Source organism: Syngnathoides biaculeatus, chromosome 13 (genome assembly GCF_019802595.1).
Source record: "Syngnathoides biaculeatus isolate LvHL_M chromosome 13, ASM1980259v1, whole genome shotgun sequence".
Classification (NCBI taxonomy): Eukaryota; Metazoa; Chordata; class Actinopteri; order Syngnathiformes; family Syngnathidae; genus Syngnathoides; species Syngnathoides biaculeatus.
In genome coordinates, this window is record NC_084652.1 from 24,687,592 (window position 1) to 24,713,849 (window position 26,258).

At 40.5% G+C, this 26,258-nt stretch overlaps 1 protein-coding gene across 2 annotated transcripts; it reads right to left on the reverse strand.

Moving 5' to 3' along the window:
- Window positions 1–246: 246 nt before the first annotated feature.
- LOC133511402 (potassium voltage-gated channel subfamily B member 2-like) lies at window positions 247–16,007 on the reverse strand. 2 transcript variants are annotated; one of them, XM_061840285.1, is made up of 3 exons: window positions 15,216–15,413; window positions 14,859–15,129; window positions 247–5,721 (listed from the first exon to the last, which is right to left on the reverse strand). In XM_061840285.1, the coding sequence occupies exons 1-3, from the start codon at window positions 15,302–15,304 to the stop codon at window positions 3,772–3,774; spliced, it is 2,310 nt and encodes a 769-aa protein (XP_061696269.1). In that variant the 5' UTR covers window positions 15,305–15,413; the 3' UTR covers window positions 247–3,771. The 2 variants fall into 2 exon arrangements, with proteins under 2 accessions (XP_061696269.1, XP_061696268.1); XM_061840284.1 differs by having other exon boundaries at window positions 14,859–16,007.
- Window positions 16,008–26,258: the final 10,251 nt, after the last annotated feature.

Sequence of the window (26,258 nt, forward strand, 5' to 3'; positions counted from 1 at the left end):
TTTGACAGGTATAAATATTTTCTTTATATTTAAGTTAGAAACCCAGTAAATAAGTGACGTACATATTTGTAGCACAGTACTTAGAATGAAGATATAAGACATTTGTTTATAAGGGACTTTCTTTAGTGTACAGTATAGTATCAGAAAAATATACACCAGAGAAAATTAGGTCATTGACTCATTTATTTATTTTGCATATATTAGTAACTGAATGAAAAGTCAAAATTCACTAGGTATCTGCTGATTCTCAATTAATGCACTTGACTAATTATTACATTTCTGTTACACTAGAAAGATGACAAATCTCACAAAAACAACTGTTGGTGAACTGAAATATGGGGGGGGGGGCAATTGTCAAGGTTTGTTGGCCATTTGCAATATTTAGATGATGATGGCAACACTTGCACATACAGTTTGTGTTAAATGTGGTTGTGTACAACTTTGTCTTTGACAAGACTAAAGTATTATAAATGTGACTTCATCAGTTAATATTGTGATTTTTTAATCTCATAGTTACATTTCTTAATTATTGAATGTAATCCAACCACATTGGATCTATTTACAGATGCTGCAGGTGAAGGACACCTACTAAGGCCTGACTGTATGAGTGGTATACTTAGATCAGTAGTGCACTGCATACACATTGTAATTGCGATGGTGTAGTACATTTGTTTCAAGCTGAATTTACTAGCAAACTCAAAACAAAAATTATAGTGACGTTGCGGCACAGTGAGGTTAAAACTGCAGGCCATATTTCTAGATGAGAAACAATGAGGTTAAGTGAAGTACTGTCCAACAATCAAGTCCGACAAAACTAGAGGATTTGCATATCAACATGTGTCCATTAAATAATAAAAAAAGAAAATATCCTTACTCTTACGGTACAGTTTTTTTTCTTCCACCTTCTCATAAATGGTCTATTTATGAAAAGGCACCCATGTTTAAATGTATCTAGTTGTCAAAAAAAAAATGCAGCGCCGTTGTCTTATAAAAATACAGTGAATCACTGGTATGAGAATTGAGATGCGTCAGTCCACATAGTCTGTGTATGTATTTACACCCACATTTCATGGTTCATGTTTAATGTGTTTGTACCAATGCTCAAAATATACATCTCTATGACATTTTGTCCATACAAGGGAATCTGATAGATAATACAAATGTGAGCCATGCATTAATGCGAACATGTGATGCATCAGAAAGCATTCATGAGATGTGAAAATGCCATCATTCAGTTATCCTGAAGGTGGCATTAAGGGGAACTCTTTCTAATTAAAGTAACTCTAAAAACACTCATACTCACACATTCATAAAGTAATATAATTTTTCAAAAAGTGTGGTGTGGTGCAGCCTTTACGGGACTTGCAAGCAAATTGGTGAAACGTGCTATTACTTCCACAAAACACTGGTGTATCTTTGTAAGAATCTGGGTTGATCAGTTTGTTCAAAATAAAGTGGACATTGTTAAAGGTCCAGTGAGATAACATACTGGACAAATTCCCTCAGATTAATTCACACCTTTTGTGATTTGAACTGTCAAAGTAATTCAGATTCATGAATGTTGAAATTACGTATACAATTAGTAATCCTCTGTTGTCAAATCAAGAGTTTAATCCATAACTTCATTTGACATTATGCATTTAATTTATATTGTAAGAGACTGAAGCCTTGGTTAGCACTCTGGATAGACTCTGGCATCAGTATTCCAATGTGAGAGAAAATAAGACAATAAATCAGACACTAACATAATATCATTTGCATATAAGAAAATATTGGGCAAAGCACTGGGCCATTTATTGCTTATGTTTCTTGGCCTACACACCTATTTCAGATGGCACCAACTAAACTGGCCCAAAGAGATCCAAACTCAAATGACAATGATGGCAAACATACAATAAACACGATTAGATTAAAAGATAAACAAGTCTCATAGAGACCAAATAGTTTAAATGCATGCACAAGTGCATTTACTTACACGTGAGTAAGTGATGGGCTCTGGAATGTGTCAAGGCCCCTTGATTTTCTATGACACTCTTTATGACAGGAGCCTCAGACTTGGAACTCGGGGGAGAGTTTCATGACTCCATTCAAAGTGAGATAATGTGACACGATCTAATAAGTCTATTCAGTTTTTGATAAATCATTACTCTTTATAAACTCGTTACTCTCTAATTGTCCCCCTCTGTACAAAGATCAAATAGAATAACTTACTGTTCCTCATTCGTCCCCGTGACATACTGTAACTTATTTTGAGGCATTATAGAAAAGGGGGTAAAAAAATTAAATACTGTACATGCATACAAATATACAGCATGGATCAACCAATGTTTGACAATGTTTCGGGGTGCATTTCAAATATATTATGTAATACCTGAGAGACTGATGAGTCATGGAGCAAATATTCATGTATTGTGAAAGATACATTTACTGAATTATTATGTACTGTATGCATTAGTGTCATAGTCCAAATATAAAATAATAGAAAGGGATGCACTGGATGTGCGGATGACAAATTTTATGTCCATTCACTCGCAGCTTTGTTTATGTTCACACGTAAAGATGTCTGTGGTCAGATATGATTAGGGTTTTCTGAGGGCTCTATTTTCATAGTCGATGTATTTGTGGCGGGACATTCTAGTGTAAGGCTTGCTGTGTGTGTATGCTAATTTGGCAAACCGGTCTGCAGCAAGCTAGTTGTACCGGAGCTCCAGCCTTTGACAGCCTCTTGTGCACGTGACATCTTGGTGGCAGAAAGTCAGTCTAACCTTATACCTGCTGTGAACGCAAGTCCGGCACAATAGGTAGACTCCTGGTCTAGCGTGATTCAGATTGTGCCTGCATGGGTTTTTATCCGGGCACTCCGGTTTCTTCCCACATCCCAAAAACATGGAAGGTAGTTTTTTTTTTAAACTCTAAACTGCCCGTAAGTATGAATGGTTTGTTTGTTGTACAGTATGTGCCCTGCAATTCGCTGGTGACCAGTTCAGGATGTACTCTCACCCGAAGATTGCTGGGGTAGACTCTCGCATGCCCACGATCGCATTGAGGATAAGCAGAAAGGAAGATGAATAAATGTATGTATTTTTCAATCATCCATTTGGCCAACACTTAGTTAATGGGGATGCCGTGGGCACAAATGATCTGGGGTGGAGACAGATACATTAAGTGTGAAGAAATATTTAACATGAGCTCATTCTGTATTTAATAAGCGTAATCACTCACATTATCTAATGTCACAAAAGCCAACAGCAGTGGCAAAGCTCCAGTCTCACTGCATCCTCTTCTGCACGACGATTCCAGGTCTCCATGCGAGACTGTCATTGTGATGCATTTAAAGGGAATGAGAGGAGTTGCTTTGATACACGCTAAATAAAGTCAGATGTGTTCACTCCCACAATGGTGCAGACCACCAATTTTTAAATATTCCGTTCATAAACATGTCTGCAAAATCACGAAATTCTGGTCTAACCAACCTCCACAAAAATTTGCACCACTTGCCACTTTGGATTTACACCGGTCACAAAAATAGAGCCCTAAGTGTTAATGTAAAAATAAACGTACTTTCTTGTGACAATGTTCTTTAGATTGTACACTGGCAGTATATAGGAATGCCCTACTTTCCTCATATTCAGAGATACACACATATCAGGCAATAATTTGTAGTAGTAGAAGTACTGAGAGGGATATGACAAAAGTTCATCCCTTCCATAGAGTTATGGTAATTTTCAGTAGCCCTACCCCTTCACTTAATTAAGCCCTGTACACTTGGGCTCACATGCTAGTTTCATTCGAGGGTGACAGACTTCTATCTAGTATGTGGTTTTCTTGTCTCTCCCCAACCTGAGGTGCTGCCTCCCTTCCCCCTCCCTCCATAGTTACCAGCTCCTGGGAACAATTGAGCAAGTTGGTCTTTGACAGAGGGCTAGTGCAGCTTCCTGATCTGATAGTAGACTTCTCCATGTGATTCTTCCTCTGATGGCTTAAGCCTCTGAGCTGCCCTTCACCTTCTAATCTCTTGGTTGCTGAGCCTTCACCTTCCCCCTGAGAATTGCTTGGACTAACAGATTGCCCAACCAGGGATGGAGATTGTAGCAGGGCCAGTGGGGATTTAGTGTCTTGTGTTCCAGAGCTGAGCCGTGATGAAAATCTGGAAACCCTGTCATCTAACAATTTCTGAGAGAGCTTGGCTGTGCCAGCAGAGGCGGAGGTGGCCAATGGTTTCATCACTGCCATAAGCACATCATCTTGGCTTCCAATGAGGTCAACTTTGTGTTCTGTTGTCTTTTGCACGGTCCCATAATCTGTTGAAGTGCTGCAGGTGCTGTCTGAAGTGGTGTTCACGCTGGGGCTGGACACAAACTTGTACAACCCCTCTTTTATAATTGTCACTGGTTGGGTGCTGTCAGTGGTCTTATGTGTCTCCACTGCACTAATCTGACTCAGGTCCAATGGAGGGGGTGCACACAGATGTCTTGCACTACTTTGAGTAACCGCAACACTGGAAATCACAGAACTTTTTTCTTCTCTTTCTCCTGAAAAATCCTCAGCCATGTTGTTGAATGTACTTGCACTTCTGGTTAATGGAGTTTCTTGGGTTTGGGGGCCTTGTAACATGTTCATCCCCACCTTTTCCTCAATACATTTGTCGTCCTTCTCCTGGAAAAGAGTTGCCTTGTCATAAGCACATTCTACTGTCTTAATGCTGAGGTTTTGAGAGATGGCTTTGTTAGTCGAGGGCTTAGGTCCATCAGGTGAGCCCACTTCCTGGTAAAGTGATGAGAGTTTTGATTGGCTTGGGCTGCCTAAATCTGCATTGGAGTAGCGTTTATGGTAACTCCAGCGACTTGGTGACAAGTGGTTGTCCACTGGACACTTACTATCTTCCTTCTTTTCGATCAGCACATCTGTGAGTTCCATGTTACGTGCAAAAGCCTCTTTGGGATTAATAGAAACGATACTCCCACTTCGTTTGGCTCTTTCAAGTGCTTCTCTCCTCTTGATAGCCTTCTCCTGCCTCTTCTGCTCTCGATAAAACTCAGAGAAGTTGTTGACAATGATTGGAATAGGAAGGGCAATGACCAACACACCGGCTATGCAGCAGAGCCCTCCAACAATCTTCCCCAGCAAGGTTTGAGGGTATATGTCTCCATAACCAACAGTGGTCATTGTAATTGTAGCCCACCAGAAAGAGGCAGGTATGCTAGTGAATTTGGTGGCATCCTCATCTTTCTCAGCAAAGAAAACCAAGCTAGAAAAGATCATAATGCCCATAGCTAGGAAGAGGATCAACAGACCCAATTCATTGTAGCTCCTTCGCAAAGTGAAGCCCAAAGACTGGAGTCCCGTGGAGTGCCTGGCCAGCTTCAGTATCCTCAGAATCCTCATTATTCTGAAGATTTGGACCACACGGCGTACATTCTGGAACTGCATTACATTCTTGTTAGATTCAGTGAGGCAGAGTGTCACATAGTAAGGCAATATAGCCAGCAAATCAATAATATTTAGTGGTGCTTTGATGAAATTCCACTTGTTGGGTGCTGACAGCAGGCGCAACAAGTACTCCATAGTGAACCAGGCAATGCATACCGCTTCCACATGGGCTAGACTTGGGTTGTCATTAAACTGGCCAAATTCATCCACAACTTGCAGCTCTGGCAAAGTGTTGAGCGACAATGAAATTGTAGAAATAATGATGAATAGGATGGAGATCATAGCCAGGATCTGCAAGATAAACAGAAGAGAGTGAATTACTTTCTTAGCTGTGCATGATTTTTATTTTCACACACTCTATATATTTGTTTTAATACACAGTTGCCGGAGCAGCATTTATGGTGGAGGTGCAACAAATCAAAATGACATTACACGAAGTCTGCTACATTGTCTGATGGGATTGAGATGTCAATTACAGTAGTTTGGCCCACGCAAAGAAAAATGTCACCATTATCTAGATGAATTAAATGACAATTGTTGATATGAAAAAACAGTTGAGAAAATATCTCAGCCTGAAGAATCAAAATGTAGACTTTTTGTGCTGAGCAAATTTTAGTACAAAATAGTCAGGCACTTAATAATCATTGATGATTAAGCTATTCTGATTTATTTAAAAACTCTCAAACTTTCTCCCAAAAAACAAAAGCTTGCCAGAAAATAGCAAACACATTATACAAGTGCTGGTCGGATACACATGACTAAATATCTATTCATCCATTCTCAACACCACTTAATCTGGTTAGGGTCGCGGGGCACTGGAGCCTATCCCATCTGAGTTTGGGCAAAAAGTGGACTACATTCTGAACTGGTTATAGTAGTAAACATTTATTCATCCATTCATTCATATATTCCTTCCTGCCTTCCTTCCTTCCTTCCTTCCTTCCTTCCTTGCATCCACCCATCTTCAATACTGCTTATTGTATTCAGGATTGTAAGGTACTGGAGCCTATCCAACCCAACTTCAAGCAAAAGGCAGACTACAGCACAAACAGGTCACCAATCAGTCACAGGGTACATAATAGACACGGACAACCATTCATCACTAAGTGGGAACTGAACCCGCGCTAAACTGCACCAAAGTCAGGCAAATACACCAGTACACCATCAATGACTACGAGTGATCTTCTGAATCCAAATCAAAACGATAAAGATACTCTATAAGTGGTAGTATTTCCAGTATGTTGATCTCTGTTGTGTTTTCGTTTTTTAGCTCTTATTTTGTCACATTTCGATCTTTTCAAGAATTCCCTTTGGAATCAATAAGTATCTGTCTACCCTAGACTGTAACCTTACAACACCTAGTGTCAGAAATACTCATACTGAATACAGATAGGGGATTCCACAATGAACTATAATTTACACAGTGTAAGTATAAAATGTGTACAAATGAACTCCAGGTGGAATGGTGTGGAGCCATAAGCTTGTGTAGTCTCTCACTGCATTTCAGGATAATTGTAATAGGATTTTGTTGCTATCTATAGAGCGGATAGAGAGCTGTTAGAACTCGTTACTCATTCTTTCCTCCACTGACAGGAAGAATCAAGTGTATTAATGCAGTATGTATTACAAAATAGCTTTCTAAAGAAAACAATTTTAAAAAATTTATTATATTATGAAAGATTATATGTATTAAAATGTTGGTAAAAGAGATTTGGATGCCTCCTCTTGTCTGCGAGCATTGCTATGTGAAAGTTATGTGAATTCATTTAAACTGGGAGTGACTGTATAACAAATAGCTTATGATTGTTAGATACAAAACATCGAAGCGAGTAAACCACACATGAGCACTACTTGACCCTCAAGTGGAAAGATTCTCGCCATGCTGAGGTGTCACCATGGACTAAGGTATTTTTGATTACACAAGGTCACAAAGTAGCACAGGATGAAACATAAAACACTGTGTATGAGCAGTAAAGAATACCTTCTTGCACTAACTACAACATTTATATTATAGAAGAAGAAAAAAACAACTAACAAACTCATCAAAATTGGATAAAATTACAAGTGGGTTGAATTGTATAGTTATAGTTATCTCATTGCTATCATCATTATTTTATTGTTAGCAGGTTATGCCAGGAGCCCAAATTATGTCAGCACTCTTTTGGCCGAAATACAAACAGCATTTATTCGTATATAAACGCATTTGATTAAAATACTTGTAGCCAATATTGACTCTTTGCTGTCCAATTTGAGCAACATGTACAAGCACATAACTTGTATATGAGCACTAGCCTCTATATATACTTGAATGACACATGATGAATAATGAATCCATGAATGAATCCATGAATCCATCCACCCATCTGAGCCACTTATCCTCACAAGGATCGTGGGAGTGGTGGAGCATTTCCCAGCTATATTTTAGCAGTAGGCAGGCCAGAACTCCCTAAAATGGTTGTAAGTCAATCACAGAACACATATAAACAAAGAAATCATTCGCACTCACATTCACACCTTTGGGGAATTTAGAGTCTTCAATTAATCTATTAGGGATGTTTTTGGGATGTGGGAGGAGACCGGATTGCTTGAAAAAATCCACCCGGGGGGTGAACTTGGAAACTTCCCACAATTAGGCACGGCATTTGAACCCCAGTCCTTAGAACTGTGAGGCAAACACTCTAACCAGTTGCCCACTGTTGCACCGTATAACAAATCCTTCTACCTAAATTCAGGAAATTACACGTCCATCCATTTCTGAGCTGCTAGTCCTCAGAAGGGTCGCAGGAGTGCTGGAGCCTATCCCAGCTATCAACGGGCAGGAGGCAGGGTACATCCTGAACTGGTTGCCAGCCAATCGCAGGGTACACACAGACAGACAACACTTGCACTCTCAATCACACTGAGGGGCCTTATAGAGTGTCTAATTAATGTTTTAGGAAGTAGGAGGAAACCAGAGTGCCTGGAGAAAATCCACACAGGCACAATGAGAACATGCAAACTCCACAAAGGTGGGGCCAGAATTTGAACCCCGGTCCTCATTGCTGTGAAGCCAATGCTCTACAGCTGCAGCATCGTGCTGCTAGAAATTACACATTATTTAAAAAAAAGCACTCTTTACAAATAATGTATCTTCTAGGTTACTTCTGAAATCTTATGTAAAATGTTAATTGTTACAGGTGTAACTTAACAGCATATAAAATTTAATAGAAAAGTATCCAATCAAATTTGTTCAACATCTGTGCGTTTCTTATAGTCTTATGGTAAATAAATATCCACTGCCCATTTATGTGGAAAAACTGAATGGATTGTCTAAGAACCAACATATCACAGTCCCTAAATGTCACAATTAACTCAATCATCACATTTTGCATACAGTGCTGTTATACTGTATAATGTAATATTATTTTTACCATCTAAAACAGATAACTGGATGAGCCAAAATGTTCCTCAACTAAACCACAATGCAATTGAGATAATTGCTTTTGGCAATAAAGAAAAGAGGATTGGTGTTAATAAATAATTAGAATTAATATTAAATGCCTGGACCAGGTCCATAAACCTGGTGTTCTGATAGATTCCGACCTGAATTTCAACAGTCATATCAAATCAATTCCTAAAACAGCCTTTTATCATCGAAAGAACATATCCAGTGTGAAGGCTTGCATGTGTCAACCAGACCAGGAGAAGCTTATCCATGCTTTTACAGTGGTACCTCTACTTACAAATGACTCTAATAACGAATAATTCATGTTACAAAACGCCTCCTCGGAAAAACATTCTCTCGTTGCAAAGGAAAATTCAGGATACAAAAGGAAAAAATAGGCACTGGATTCGCAGCCCCCAAATTCCACCAAACGTAAATATCCTGTATCTTGGTTTGTGTGGCATGATAAACCTGCTCTCCCATTGGCTATAGCCATAGCATCTTCCTGTCATCCCATTGGCTTGGAGGAAAGTCAAACTTTACCCATGATGCTTTTACTTTCCCTTGGACACTTGACTGTCACCGAATCACGCTAGCGCTAGCACGCACCGTCCCAAGCGAGCTCACATTGGAAAAGTACAACTTTTTTGTGAGATTTTTCTTCATTCTTCATCGCGGGCCCCAAGAAACCTATTACAATTAAGTTGTGTGCGTGCGTACGTATGTACGTATGTTTTCTCTCAGCTGTCAAACATTTGCTCCTCCTCCATCTCCTACGATGCCTTTTGCTTGTCACTCACACGTCTCTTGGAATGGATTAGGCTATTTACATGTAAAATGTGCTTTAACCTATGAAAAATTCACATTACAAAACGACGTACTAAACGGATTATTTCCCAAATAGTGGTGTCACTGTATGTATATGTACTGTAATCATCTTCTGACTGGACTCCCCCAAAAGAGCATTGAACAGCTGCAGGTCATTCAGAATTCTGCAACTTGGGTTCTGACCAGACCAAAAAGGTTAGAGCATGGATCCATCATTTACTGAGCCGCTTATCCCCACAAAGGTCGCGGGAGCCCATCCCAGCTATCCTCAGGCAGGAAGAGGGGAGGGTGTTTTGGCTGTGCGGGGGGAAACCCCAGCGCCCGAAGAAAACCCATGCAGGCATGGGGAGAACATGCAAACTTAACACAGCTGGGGCCGGGGTTTGAACTCCAGTTCTCAGAACTGTGAGGTAGACGCTCTAACCAGTTACGTCTCCGTACCACCCAGATAAGAACATGTCACTCCAATTCTCAAGTCTTTACACTGGCTTCTAGTCAGCTTTAGAATCGATTTTAAAGTTCTGTTGCTGGTCTATAAATCACTAAATGGCCATGCAACTGAGTGGCGACCAGTTCAGAATGTAGTCCAGCTTTCGTCCAATGTTTGCTTTTATAGGTTCCAGTACTCCCATGACCCTGGAGAGGATATGCTACTCAGTAAATGGATGGATGCTCGGACCTCTTTGTGAGGCCATCTTTTGTGAGGATAAGCGGCTTGGACTGTGTACATGGACATGGATTGAGGTCCTAAATACATGAAAGAAATGTGAATGAAGTGTAAACCTAGTAGGGCTCTGAGATCGACAGACTCAGGTGAAATAATGGAGCACGAAGTCCAAAGCAAACATGGTGAAGCATTATTTAGCTATTATGCTGTAAATAAATGTAATAAGTTGCCAACAGAAGGTATGTCAGCCCCAAGTGTGAATGTTTTTAAATCCAGGTTAAAAACTCTGTCATGCTTTTTAGAGTATTTCCTCTTTTCAATGATATTTCCTGCATGGTACACTATTTTTAATTGTACTTTTAATTTCATTAAAAAATGTTTTTCTTTCTGTTCAAAATGTTTTATTTCTTTATATTTAAATGCATTTGATCATGTAAAGCACATTGAGTAACCTTGTGTATGAAAGGCGCTCTACAAATAAATTAGCTTTGCTCGAGATAATTTTGTCATCTCCTGCCACTATTTTTAGGCACCATCTTTCATAGGGTTAGGGGTTAGTAGAGGCCCCATAGTTCAATGGTTAGAGCATTGGTTTGGTAAACCAGAGGTCGTGAGTTCATATCTCACTCGGGCCTCTACTGCCCAAGAGGGGTTGTGTAAGGAAGGGCATCTGGCATAAAAACTGTGCCAAACAAATATGACAGTTCATCTGAGATGTCACGCTGTGGTGAACCCTAAGGGGACAAGCTGAAAGAAACTTATCTTTTATAAAGTTCAGTGAATATGTTCATTAGTATACAATTTTAAATTGACAAGTGTTAGTCCTCGCTTGCTTATCTAAGCTCTGGAATATTTTAGGGTTAATTAATGGCTGTCATAACATCAGAGTCAGAATCAGAATCGGATTTAATGGCAAAGCATGCAACAACACACAAGGAATTTGTCTCCGGCAGCATGTTTCTGGTGCTACATCACTTTAATAAAATATTGCTTGTTTTATTTTCATATTTGTAGCTTGGCTTAGACAGTTGACCACACGGCTTGGATAGACCTCAAGATCACAAGCATCGACCAATTGGCTCCCTCTCCACCAACATGCACACACACAATTAACAGTATGTCACTGTATTATTCGTGTATTACGCTGATTGCATTGTACACACTCTTTAAAAAAATCTTAATATTAGAATAAATTTGAAAAAAAACAATTTGAATTTTTTGTAATTTCAACATTTTTTTCTTGAAACCGGTGAAAATTATTTTAAAATGCAGGAACTGTATATACTGTCCCGCCTGTTCTCAATTAAGGTGATAGCAATAAGCATCCTGTTAAAAAAATAGAGGAGATTATGAACTATTCTAAACCATGCATGTGTGTGTTTATATATGCATCTATCCATTTTCTTCACCGCTTATCCTCATGAGGGTTGCAGGGAGTGCCGGAGCCTATACCAGGTCTCAACGGGCAGGAGGTGGGGTACACCCTGAACTAGTTGCCAGCCAATCGCAGGGCACATAGAGACAAACAGCCGCACACACAATCACACCTATGGGCAATTTAGAGTGTCCAATTAATGTTGCATGTTTTTGTAATGTGGGAGGAAACCAGAGTACCCGAACGAAACCCATGCAGGCACAGGGAGAACATGCAAACTCCACACAGGCGGCTCCGGGATTGAACCCGGGACCTCAGAACTGTGAGGCCAACGCTGTACCAGCTGATCCACCATGCCGCTGTTTATATATCACGATGCTAAATCGGGAAAGGAATCTGGTGTAAAAAAATTGAAAATGCATGCAAGTGACTTGCATAAGCAACCCTTAACGGGATGAAACAAAAATGAAGTTTGCTAAGAAATTATTTGTTAAAATATTGAAAAAGAAAAATGTTGACAAATCCAATCAAGCTACGATAAGATTATGTGCATGGATTTAATCTTGGTCATGGGGAAAATTTGCGATTAATACAGTATTGCTTAAAACAATGACTTGTGTGTATTCCACTTAACACTTGTCTAATCAGCGGTACTCTTTTCTACATGAAGGAGGCTCTCTTATTGGCTCCGAGCTGAGTGACACAGGCAGTGTCATTGCATGGTGGCCTAAGAGCACAGTTCTCAAATAGTCACATAGATCTCTGTTATATTTAGAATTGATCAAGTTTGTTGCAAAACATGTATGTATTATTTCATACCTTCTATAACAAGCAGTTTAAACTTTAGTCAAATAAAAAAATTGTACTCCTGTTAGGTTGTTGCTTCACTCCAATTTTTTCAGATTGATGGCCACACTGAGCTGAGATGCTGATAACAAAATAATTTTGAATGAAAACAATAATGATGAATGTTATTTTGGTGATTTATTTCTTTGACATTGTTTGCACAAAAATTACGTCTGAGAAAACAGGTCTCCGAGTGTAATCTTTAGAAAATATCACCATCATCATCACCATTTCAGTGAAAAAGCTCAAATTGAACATCTCATGTCTAAACAACAACGTGGCCACATGGCATACTTTTTCTTTTTATAGTCCTGTAATGTACTTTGTGTATTGTGTGCAGTTTACACTATCCATAGCGAGTTTCTTAACTTTGGCAATTCCATATGAAGTGGGATCGTTTTGACAACACAATTTAAAATGCATCTAGAAAAAGCTTTCTAGTTATCCCCTGATGAATAAACATTTTACATTAATTGGACACTCTGAATTGCTCCTAGGTGTGATTGTGAGTGCGGCTGTTAGACTCTATGTGCCCTGCGATTGACTGGCAACCAGTTCAGAGTGTACCCCGCCTTCTGCCCATTGACAGCTGGATAGGCTTCAGCACTCCCCGCAACCCTCGTGAGGAGAAGCGGCAAAGAAAATGGATGGATGGATGAATAAACATTTTATTGAGAGTTCTGAAATTTTTACATTTCTCTCCCAACTTGTTACCTTTTTTTTCACATTTTGGCCACATTGGGACTCAAACTGTCCTGGCACATGACCTTCCCCTCATTGGAGGCATTGATAATTTTACTATGAGCACATTTTAACAACAGAATGTAAAGAAACATTAATCTGGTGTCCATTAATATCATATTATGAACAGTATGTGTGCATTGAGGCCAACACAATTTTATGTCATCCAGCACTATTATGTTCGCCTCCAAATGTGTTGTATGTTGGCAATTTTTACATGATTTTGAACTTTTTCCACAATATCTAACTGGCAATAATTATACTCTTGTTATTGTTTAGCGTAAAAGTGAGTAAAAACATGAGCAATTTATGAAATTAATTGAGGAATCCTTTTCACAATGAATGCCAAGAGAATTAGTTAAGAGAAATTATTAATTATTCTCATTATTTTATCTTACTTAACCCCAACCTATTTTGTATTTATTTTAGCAATTGCCTGAGCCACTTATCCTCACAAGGGTCACGGGAGTGCTGGAGCTTCTCTGCTATCATCAGGAAGGAGACAGGGAACACCCTAAACTGGTTGCCAGCCAATCTATTTATTTTCCATCCATCCATTTTCTTTGCCGCTTATCCTCACAAGGGTCGCGGGGAGTACTGGAGCTTATCCCAGCGGTCAACGGGCAGGAGGCAGGGTACACCCTGAACTGGTTGCCAGCCAATTGCAGGGCACATAGAGACAAACAGCCGCACTCACGATCACATCTCGGGGCAATTTAGAGTTTCCAATTAATTTAGCTTGTTTTTGGGATGTGGGAGTCCCCGGAGAAAACCCACGCAGGCACGGGGAGAACATGCAAACTCCACACAGGTGGGGGGGATCAAACCCTGGTCCTCAGAACTATGAGGCCAACGCTTTACCAGCTGTACCAGCTGAACAACCGTGCGGCCTTCTATTTATTTTCCATAATTTTATTAATATCTATCATTAATTAATTAAAATATTATCAAACAGAATTTTCAAGTATTTCCCCTTTCCTGATTTTTTTCCACATCTGTCACACACAAAGGTTTCAAATCATCAAACAAATTTGAATATCACTCAGAGGCAACCCAAGAAAATAAAAAATGCAGTTATCAAATTACACTTGAATTTATTAAGGCCCCATCTCCCCAAAAAATCCAAACCTTGAAAGCCAAGCCAAGAAATGTTTGGTTAATAATAAAAAAAGCTATACTGTAAATTGAATGTTAAAATGTTATCACTTCTCCCATTATTAGAGCATATAGAATATATTGCCTACTACTTGTGACAAAATTAGCTAATAAATGTTTGAAATATTTTTATTAGAATTGTCCTTTAATGGTGGTTATAATGAGAATGAAAAATAAGTTAATAAATTACATCGTTACCAGATTAGCAACCCTTATTGCTCCGTGACTGTTACTGCAATGTCTTTACGTCTCAATTGACCGTCTTGTCTCTTGTCGTCATGTATGTTGTACATGAGTGGCTCCAAATACCGAAGACAAATTCCTTATGGGTTTCTGGCATACTTGGAGAGAATAAAGATGGTTTTGATTTTGATTCTGAGTGCTGCTCTTACCTTTGCTGCCACAGATGAGCTGGGTTTCTCCAGGAGATCCCAGAGTTTCTGCCTCTGGTCAGGACAGCAGCCCAGTTCCTCCTCCTCCTCCCCTTCCTTGTCTCTCAGAGTCTCTGCCTCCCTCCTTAGCTCCTCATTCATCTGTTCTTTCTTCTGGTGGTACCGTGCCTGGCAGCATGACTCCAGGTAGATCTCATCGATGCCCCAATAGTCGAGCTCCTGGCCAAAAGACAGGGCGCACATTTCCTCCATCATGTGCAGTTTCCCAGTTCTGTAGAAGTTGAGAATAGAAGAGAAGGCAACAGGATGGCGGTCGAAGAAATATTCATTTTCAGTGAGGCTGTAGTCATCGCAGACCTCCAGCAATGACTCGTTGGTGTTGCAGTCTCTAAGCCGTCCCAGACGGGTTCTGGGTAGGCGGTCCAGCGTTCGCCATAAAACTTCATGCATTAGACCTCCAACGTTGAGCCTGACTCGCCGAGATCGTGCCTTGACGCGGATGATGTCGATGGGTTCAGGGGGGAGTACTGGAACCACTGTGGGCTGATTGGTGGCTTTTGGTGTACTGTAGAGCACCTTGTCTGCCATGTTTGTGCTGGGTGAACTCTACTAATAGATGTGAGGTTTCCTGGTTCAAGTAATTTTATGGTGGCTGGTGGGCACAAAATGGCTCGGGCCCACAAAGCTCACCCAGCTCTTTTCAGATAGTAGAACTTTGAGTTAGGTCCATGGCTACAGGAGAAAAGGAAATTTGCCGGTCAGAACGCAATGCAATATGATTACATGATTTCAGATACTTTGTGCATGAAATTTAATTCTAACCCTAATAAGTTCCAAAGGTGTTTCACCAGTTGCTGATTCAAATTTTTTTCTCACAGCAGTTATTTTGACTTAAATACTTAAATAGTAGAACAAATACAGTTACAGTCACTGTGATTTGACGGGCGCATATGCGCCTACGCGCCATCGCACTCGCAAATCTGCACAGTCGAGCACAAAAAATCATGCACGTAACATTTGTTATGAGTAGAAATATATAGTTATTGAAAGACGTCGCTTATTTTGTGTAGTCTTGAACAATGTTCCCTCTAAGCTGTGCCACTGCGCTATTGCGCACTTGTCACACACTCAGCACACATGAAAACAATCCAGCGCAGTAAACCACAACCTGACGTCTTTTTTTTTTTTTCTTTCTTCTTCTTTCTTCACGGTCTCTACAACGAGCTGCTGCTCGGCCTACTTCTACTTCCTAGTTTATCTGACACCGCCCTCCTCTGCTCTTAAAGTGGTACACTTCTAATTACAAACAGAACACACACCTGCAACTTTATATCTGCGGGCATGACTAGTGGACCACACCTGTGAATTTATATCACGGGCACGACTGACCACACTCGTGCATTAAGCAGGTAGCTGGATTTTGCAAATACAAAACCCATTTTCACAAAACTGTGTGTAGGTGGGATGCTGGCTAAGAACCCATTCAGTTTGGTGAAGATTTGCATAAAAAATGCTGATATAGGATTTTTTTTTCTCCCACCTTTTGAGTCACCTTGGCATCAATGGAAACAATAAACCCTAGATTAGATTGTCAGTTTGTCATCCTCTTTGAACCAGGAAGTGCCTAAGTAGCTAATTACCACACAGAGGGAAAAACAAACACAACCTTTGACCTTGGGAGAAGTCTGCGCTCTACTGTGTGACATTCTAGTAATTGATCAGTGGTCATTATATAATTGCTAAAATAACTGATCAAATGATGCCCAAGACGTATGTGCAATACTTTACATTTGAACGATAGCAATTACACACAAGACTATTTCAACACGTCAAAATGGGAAAACCACAATCATTTTCTGGAATTACTGTATATGCTTTTCCTGGGAAAACAATTTCGTGGATGCCTTATTCTGCCATTCGACATCATTTGACAGCGGAATCTTCATCTGATTGTATAACGCCGAGGCATAAATCCAAGTGGGGACATTAGGCATCGTCTGCCCTAGCTCAAGTCTGCCCAAGTTAATTATAGTCTGTCTATCTTCTATTGGGACACTAATAGGACACGTGACTAAGTCACCCTCCGAAACCACAATGTCACCAAATATGAATTTGTATAAACACTATTCTGTTGCCCAATCCCAAATAATTTCAAGTGACAACAAATATCTGTCATCGTGAATTCAAAATTATTTTTTTTGAGTTTTATATTTCAGTTGAACATGCCTTTTTATTTTCAATAATCACTTTAACAAAGGAAAAGAATGGAAAAATTTCTTTTGTCTTTTCAGGGTTAAATATAATTGAGGATATTGATGTAAAGCCTCCGTGTAATGAGAGATCATGAAATAAGTCTTCCTGCCAGTACGGTAGTCAGGACAGTAGGACCGTTTCTTTTTTCAAAAAACAAACAAAAACATCTCATTGAAATAAATGAATAAAACTACATTTGAATCATAATACTATAAAACCGATCAAGTATATCCATATGGAAAACAAGTAGTTATATATTTATATATTTTCCTTTTCAGGCATCTTAAATACATAATTGCTAATATTCATTATCGATTATAATTATTTTAGAATTTACTGCAAGCTCAAATGTCTCCAGTAGACACAACTATCCACCTGTTATCGTATATACAGTTAGCTGATAGTAAATTTATCCAAGACAAAGCTAATAAAGATTTTTAACGTCCAAACAATTTCCCTTACATTAAAAAAATTTCCAAACCGGAAGCAAGTTGTTTAGAGTCTAGAATTAAAGTCTAAAGTAGGAGCATTCATTTCCAATTCGACATCAGAAGATTAGGCAGACTGACATCTTGAGATTATGCCTCTGAGTACTGGACCTCAAAATTAAAAAAAGCATGAAGCAAACAGACAGGATAATTCAAAAACATTTTCAATTTGTAGAATATTTCACCAAACTGCACTTTTCAAAGCTTACTAATACTGTATAAAAAATAATTTGTTTAAATGAAAAGGTGTCTTAAATCGAAGAAATCCAGAAGAGCCTACCTCTATTGATTTTGCCGAATAACTCAAGTCGGACTTCACTTCTTCCAGGAGGTCCCACCATAGGAACCACCTAGTTATCTCAGATTTTCAATAACATACCGGTAGAAGAGATCGATGAAAAATACACAGATGAACCCCACAAGAGATTCTGTCAAAGATTAACATTTTGGCCATAAAGTTAAGGCAAGCTTGAGCAACAACGCAGGCAGAGACATGAAAGAAGATTTCCCTCAAGGTGAGAAACATAAAGGAAACCTCCACAGAATTACTGCGAGAAAAGGGAAGCCCTATGTAAGAAGTACTAAACGGATCACTGTATGTGTGTGTGTGCTTGTGTGTGTGTGTGTGAGAGAGAGAGAGAGAGAGAGAGAGAGAGAGAGAGAGAGAGAGAGAGAGAGAGAGAGAGTTCAGTTCAGTCCCAAGGACAGTTCTTCTGTGATAAATAAATCTCTCATATGAACAAAAGCCAGCACCCCAAAATAATGTTAATAAATGAATAATAATAGTTATTAATATGCTGAAAAATCCCAATTTTAGCAGGGTGCCATCAGTTAAAATGATTCAAAAACTGTGGGCGAGTGCGACATTTTGTAAGCCTCAAGAACATAAGCAATCAGATACAGAAAGCTACTGTATCTAAATGTCCAAAACTGTCACCACCCAAATTTCCGTAGACATCTCTTCTTATGACAACTTCAACCTTTTTACATTGATAAGCCAAATATTTAGGATTCTATCGACTTTCCTTGTTTTATGAACTCCCCATACAGACACAAATTCCAAAATACAGTATTGAAATGATTCTCCTTCACAATGCCACTATGCACGCTACAAAAACTACATTGTCATCGATAGTAACTCTTTCCAAACATTTTAGATGCATTTGTTACGCAATTAATACATAATTGAGCAAATGAATGAAGAACTGAGTCTGCAAACACCATGTGTTTGTGATGAGGCTTTCTTAAATAATGATTTTATGAAAATGTAACGCACACACAGCGCCATGAAAAAGTATTCATCCTGTTGAAATTTCAGTTTGTTTTTTTTTTTGCACATCTATCACACACAAAGGTTTCAAATCCATCCATCGATCCATTTTCTTAGCTGCTTATCCTCACGAGGGTTGCGGGAGTACTGGAGCCAATCCCAGCTGTCATCGGGCAGGAGGAAGGGTACACCCTGAATGGTTGCCAGCCGATCACAGGTGACATAGAAAGACAACAATCGCATTCACAATCGCAATTCAGAGTGTCCAATTAATGCATGTTTTTTGTGATGTGTGAGGAAACTGGAGTGCCCGGGGAGAAGATGCAAACTGCACACAGTGGGGGCTGGGATTTGAACCCCGGTCTTCAGAACTGTGAGGGCAAGGCTCTACAGCCTCCAATGTTTCAAATAATTAAATATCACTCAGAGAAAACAGTTCTGCAAAAGGTAAGTATGAAGTTGATAATAGGGAGGTGCCGGCCATTGTTTTCATGTTGCAAGAGTGGATTTGCTGGTCGCTTGGGCAAAAGACTTAATCCATGTCAGGCATGTTGTCCCTGTTTCTCACCTATTTGACTTCATTCTCACCGACTGCCCATGCTAGCAAGCTGGATGCCCGGTTCAGGATCAGGTGGGTTCAAAAGGTGCCTTTCAATGTGGGCAATAACGTCACTAAATTCCTCACTGGTCAAAGGTTCTGGTAGCACAGGCTTTGGGAAGGACATTCAGGAATTTGTTGCCACCTGCTTTGTCTGTGCCTGCAACAAACCATCCACGTGGTTTACTGCATCCCCTTCCCATTTCATCCTTCCTCTTATCCAAAATTGTCCTGTATTTTATCACTGGTCTTCTCTCATCATTTGGCAACAGTGTCGACTACATGTGCCATGAACACCCTTCTGCATGGTACTCCCACCTCGCTTTAGTTGGAGTATTCTCACAACACACTCACTAGATCAGCTAATTGCTGATCTACTTGCAGCTACACAGTTTACGAATGTATGGATACCAACCCTCAGAGTTTCCTTTGCAGGAGAATGATGCATCTGTTGCCTCTGTCCAACTTCATCTTTGTGACCCCCGTCGTATTTGATGGGATACACACTGTGCCCAGTCGTCTATTGTAGCTTGAGTTACAAGACTGTCATCGGATTCCTGCTCCCGAGGACTGTCCTGGTCAGAAGGTGTGACTTTCGACACGGGACATGCACCTGGATGGTTTTTCATAGAAGATGGCTCTTAGATTCACTGCACCATTCCTGTTTGTGTCCATCATCAGTCCTGCAGTTGTTCAATTCCTAATACGACCATCCCTCGTGTTCCACCCAGTGTTCCTTGTATCGCTACTTAACCTGTCAGAGTCAGTCTAATGTGATCTCAATTAGTGCCTTTTCCTCTACCAAGTATGATTGATAGCCAGCCAGTTTCAATCACTGTGATTTGACGGGTGGGGTGCCATCGCACTCGCAAATCTGCACAGTCGACCACGAAAAAAATCACGCACATAAAATTTGTTACGAGTAGAAATACATAGACATTCTCAGTGCACATGAAAACCAATCCAGCGCAGTGAACCACAGCCTGACTATGGTTAGTTTGTTTAACACGGAAGCACATCGTCTCCTGCTAGTTTACCTGACTCAGCCCCCCTTCGACTCATAAAGGGGTACACTCATAATTAGAAATACCGTTCACCCACACAGTCTGGGCAATGGAAAGCAGAGTTAGACATGCTGCTTGTGTTTTACTCTCGATAATAATGGTAAAAGTAAAAAAAAAGAAGTGCTGTTCCTTTAATGAATGTCGGGGTATGTGAATACTAGAAAAAAAAAGTGGCGAAACTGGACAAGATTTTCTCTAGTTTGAGTAAAAAAAGGTCTGGTTTGAAGCCAAAGGAGAAAGTGCAGGATGAGATGGTGTATAATGTTAAAATTCCACCTTGGCACACCCTGATCGAGGATGAAAGCAAAGAGAATACAGTGCATAAATAGCTAATTTTGTATTTTAAATATAGGCAACATAACATTAACCTTAAAACTGTTTGGGAGCATCATTCAGCTTTCAACATGCATTGCTAAATATATTCCCCTAGCAATAATTCAGTTTTACACCAAGAAAAACAGACAAGGATATCATTGAGGGTTAAAAAAAAAAAAAAGAAACAAAGTTGCAAGCAACCTTTCAAATTTATAGTTCATAGTTGGCTTGGTTTAGTTAGCATTGTATTTTTTTGTTTGTTGACATTTTCATTGTAAGTTTGCAAAAACACGAAATTGTTCTGAAAAATGTTCTGATTGTAATGTAAATCCTGTAATCTGAATCTTTGAATGAGCCATGTCACTTCAATGGATGCCACTGATCTGACCACAGTGCATACATCTGATGATGCTCACAGTGGTCAAAGGGGCGCTAGCGGGCTTAGTGTGTTTGCTCAGACATGTCAAAAATTAGAGGGAACATTGGTCTTGACATTAATTTATGTGTTTATTTCATAAACTTTGACAACAAAAGGAGCCTGATCCGAAACAATCAGTATTCACCCGGAAACAGGAAATGCAAGTTAACCGTATTGAGAATGTTCCGAAGTGATGCCAAAAACACATGTTGCAAGCTGCTTCACGTACTGCAAGCGCATTTACGTCGGCAGTCATCAACATCATGAGCCATGTCAAAGGAAATTCAGTTACACTGAAAACATTTCTGGATATAACACAGGTAATGTTTCAATATCTAAGTATAAGTATGAGATTGTGATTTACTTTGACCTGATCTAAGTTCTAAAGTTAGACTAGTCTGTTCATATATCTAAATGTGGATGGTCATTTTCCCCGGTGGTACTGCGTTATATTGAAGTTGAAAACTTTTCCCTTCTACATGCTTTAGGAAGATATAATCTACTGCTATCTTTCATCAATGGATTGACAATAGATACCGCTGTAAATTACGCTAGATTATAACAATCTGTAGGCCGGTCCCAAGCCCGGATAAATGCAGAGGGTTGCGTCAGGAAGGGCATCCGGCGTAAAAACTGTGCCAAACAAATATGAGCGTTCATCTAAAGAATCCCATACCGGATCGGTCGTGGCCCGGGTTAACAACGCCCGCCCCCGGCACTGCTAACCTGCAGGGCGTCGGTGGAAATTCAGCTACTGTGGGTCGAAGACAAAGAAGAGGAGGAAACCGGATCCAGCGTCAGAAGAAAAAGAGGAATGCACAGAGCCTACAACTGAGTGTAGGGACTTTGAATGTTGGGACTATGACAGGAAAAGCACAGGAGTTGGTTGACATGATGATTAGGAGAAAGGTTGATATTCTGTGCATCCAAGAGAGCAGGTGGAAAGGTAGTAAGGCTAGAAGTTTGGGAGCAGGGTTTAAATTATTCTACCACGGAGTAGATGGGAAGAGAAATGGAGTAGGGGTTATTTTAAAGGAAGAGCTGGCTAAGAATGTCTTGGAGGTGAAAAGAGTATCAGATCGAGTGATGAGACTAAAATTTGAAATTGAGGGTGTTATGTATAATGTGTTTAGCGGCTATGCACCACAGGTAGGATGTGACCTAGAGTTGAAAGAGAAATTCTGGAAGGAACTAGATGAAGTAGTTCTGAGCATCCCAGACAGCGAGAGAGTTGTGATTGGTGCAGATTGTAATGGACATATTGGTAAAGGAAACAGGGGCGATGAAGAAGTGATGGGTAAGTACGGCATCCAGGAAAGGAACTTTGAAGGGCAGATGGTGGTGGACTTTGCAAAAAGGATGGAGATGGCTGTAGTGAACACTTATTTCCAGAAGAGGGAGGAACATATAGTGACCTACAAGAGCGGAGGTAGAACCACGCAGGTAGATTATATTTTGTGCAGACGATGTAATCTGAAGGAGGTTACTGACTGTAAAGTAGTGGTAGGGGAGAGTGTAGCTCGACAGCATAGGATGGTAGTATGTAGGATGATTCTGGTGGTGGGTAGGAAGATTAAGAAGACAAAGGTAGAGCAGAGAACCATGTGGTGGAAGCTGAGAAAGGAAGAATGCTGTGCGGCCTTCCGGAAAGAGGTGAGACAGGCTCTCGATGGACAGGAGGAGCTCCCAGAAGACTGGACGACGACAGCCAAGGTGATCAGAGAGACAGGCAGGAGAGTACTTGGTGTGTCATCTGGTAGGAAAGGGGAGAAGGAGACTTGGTGGTGGAACCCCATAATACAGGGAGTCATACAAGGAAAGAGATTAGCAAAGAAGAAGTGGGATACTGAGAGGACTGAGGAGAGGCGTAAGGAGTACATCGAGATGCGACGTAGGGCAAAGGTAGAGGTGGCAAAGGCTAAACAAGAGGCATATGAAGACATGTACACCAGGTTGGACACGAAAGAAGGAGAAAAGGATCTCTACAGGTTGGCCATACAGAGGGATAGAGATGGGAAGGATGTGCAGAAGGTTAGGGTGATTAAGGATAGAGATGGAAATGTGTTGACTGGTGCCGGTAGTGTGCTAAATAGATGGAAAGAATACTTTGAGAAGTTGATGAATGAAGAAAATGAGAGAGAAGGAAGAGTTGAAGAGGCAAGAGTGAAGGACCAGGAAGTGGAAATGATTACTAAGGGGGAAGTCAGAAAGGCACTACAGAGGATGAAAAATGGAAAGGCAGTTGGTCCTGATGACATACCGGTAGAGGTATGGAAGCAATTTGGAGAGATGGCTGTGGAGTTTTTGACCAATTTATTCAACAGAATACAAGCGGGCGAAAAGATGCCTGAAGAATGGAGGAAAAGTGTTCTAGTTCCCATTTTTAACAACAAAGGGGATGTTCAGAGCTGTGGGAACTATAGAGGAATAAAATTGATGAGCCACACAATGAAGTTATGGGAAAGAGTAGTGGAGGCTAGACTCAGGACAGAAGTAAGTATTTGCGAGCAACAGTATGGTTTCATGCCTAGAAAGAGTACCACAGATGCATTATTTGCCTTGAGGATGCTCGTGGAAAAGTACAGAGAAGGTCAGAAGGAGCTACATTGTGTCTTTGTAGATCTAGAGAAAGCCTATGACAGAGTACCAAGAGAGGAACTGTGGTACTACATGCGTAAGTGTGGTGTGGCAAAGAAGTATGTTAAAATAGTACAGGACATGAATGATGGCAGCAGAACAATGGTGAGGTGTGCCTTAGGTGTGACAGAGGAATTTAAGGTGGAGGTGGGACTGCATCAGGGATCAGCTCTGAGTCCCTTCCTGTTTGCAGTGGTAATGGATAGGCTGACAGATGAGGTTAGACTGGAATCCCCTTGGACCATGATGTTCGCAGATGATATTGTGATATGCAGTGAAAGCAGGGAGCATGCAGAGGAACAATTAGAAAGATGGAGACATGCACTGGAAAGGAGAGGAATGAAGATTAGCCGAAGTAAAACAGAATATATGTGCGTGAATGAGAAAAGTGGAGGGGGAAGAGTGAGGCTACAGGGAGAAGAGATAGCGAGGGTGGACGACTTCAAATACTTGGGGTCAACAATACAGAGCAATGGAGAGTGTGGTAAGGAAGTGACAAAACGGGTCCAAGCAGGTTGGAACAGCTGGCGAAAGGTGTCTGGTGTGTTATGTGACAGAAGAGTGTCTGCTAGGATGAAGGGCAAAGTTTACAAAACAGTGGTGAGGCCGGCCATGATGTACGGATTAGAGACGGTGGCACTGAAGAAACAACAGGAAGCCGAACTGGAGGTGGCAGAAATGAAGATGTTGAGGTTCTCGCTCGGAGTGACCAGGTTGGATAGGATTAGAAATGAACTCATTCGAGGGACAGCCAAAGTTGGATGTTTTGGAGACAAGATTCGAGAGAGCAGACTTCGATGGTTTGGACATGTTCAGAGGCGAGAGAGTGAGTATATTGGTAGAAGGATGCTGAGGATGGAGCTCCCAGGCAAAAGAGCGAGAGGAAGACCAAAGAGAAGGTTTATGGATGTGGTGAGGGAAGACATGAGGGCAGTTGGGGTTAGAGAGGAAGATGCAGGAGATAGGCTAAGATGGCAAAAGATGACACGCTGTGGCGATCCCTAACGGGACAAGCCGAAAGGAAAAGAAGAAGAATCATGATGAAATAAAATGATTTGATTAAATGAATACTTGGTTTTGAAATTGAATGTCTATTGACCTCTTTAACAATGTCTGTCTCAGTGCAATGTCAATAAATTATGATTATGGTATTAGCTAACAACTATATACTCGGGTATAACAACTCCGTAAATTATTTTCAGGTCTTGAGATTCCATCCCTAATCACACCCGCAACTTTATCTGCGGGCATGACTCACCACACCCGTATGTTCTTCAAATGTGAGTGACTGCAGTTTACACTCTGAGGTTTATGTTGGACTCCAGAAGACAGGGCATTGGGGTGCAATACTTCGTCAACAGAGAGGGTCTTGAGGAGCATGCCTGGATCATAGATCCATTCCTCATTCATAACTTCCTTCTCTTAGTCCTTTGAAATTGGGTAAGCCATCAGGGGGAGTCTGTCATGATCTTTTGCTGAAACTGTATTGTAATGTATTCCAGTTTCTGGGCCTCAGTATTTTTGACTCCCAGGCCATGGTGGATGGGAAGAGACATCACTGCAGACCAGATTGGAATCATGATCTGTTAGTTTTTTAATTCTTCATACCCCCCCCCCCCAATTGGGCAGCCATTCCAGTATGAGTTGACTCATTACTGTATTAACTTGAATTTTTGTTTTCACGTTCATAACTTTTGTTTTTAACCATGCAGAGCTCTCTGTGAGTCCTGTGTTGGACTCGCGATCTAAATAGAATTTACTTGTGTGGTGTATTTTATTAGTATCTTATTTAGACATTCCCGCAGCACAGAGTTGTACAGTGAAGAAAAAAAACATTTGAACACCCTGCTATATTGCAAGTTCTCCCACTTAAAAATCAAATAAAACAAATGTTAATATTTGGTACAGTAGCCTTTGTTTGCAATTATATAGGTCAAACCTTTCGTGTAGTTGTTCACCAAGTTTACACACACTGCAGGGGGGATTTTGGCCCACTCCTCCAAACAGATCTTCACTAGATCAGACAGGTTTCAGGGCTGTCGCTGAGAAATACAGAGTTTCAGATCTCTCGCAATACATGGCCGCGGTCATTCTCTCCTTAATACACTGAAGTCGTCCTGTCCCATGTGCAGAAAAACAACCCAAACAATGCTGCTACCACCCCCATGCTTCATAGGAGGGATGGTGTTCTTGAGATGGAACTCATCATTTGTCTTCCTCCAATCACGGTTGGTGGAAATATGACCAAAAAGTTCAATTTTGGTCTCATCTGAGGAGGGATTTTGGGCCACTCCTCCACACAGATCTTCTCTAGATCAGACAGGTTTCTGGGCTGTTGAGCCACTCCTTGTTTTTTC

Bases quoted from the DNA above. Each gene is read 5' to 3' on its own strand.
- LOC133511402 (XM_061840284.1), bottom strand. From the start codon at position 15,446: ATGGCAGACAAGGTGCTCTACAGTACACCAAAAGCCACCAATCAGCCC. The intron at 5,722-14,858 runs GTAAGAGCAGCA...TTTATCTTGCAG, and splicing joins GCTCATCTGTGGCAGCAAAG to ATCCTGGCTATGATCTCCAT.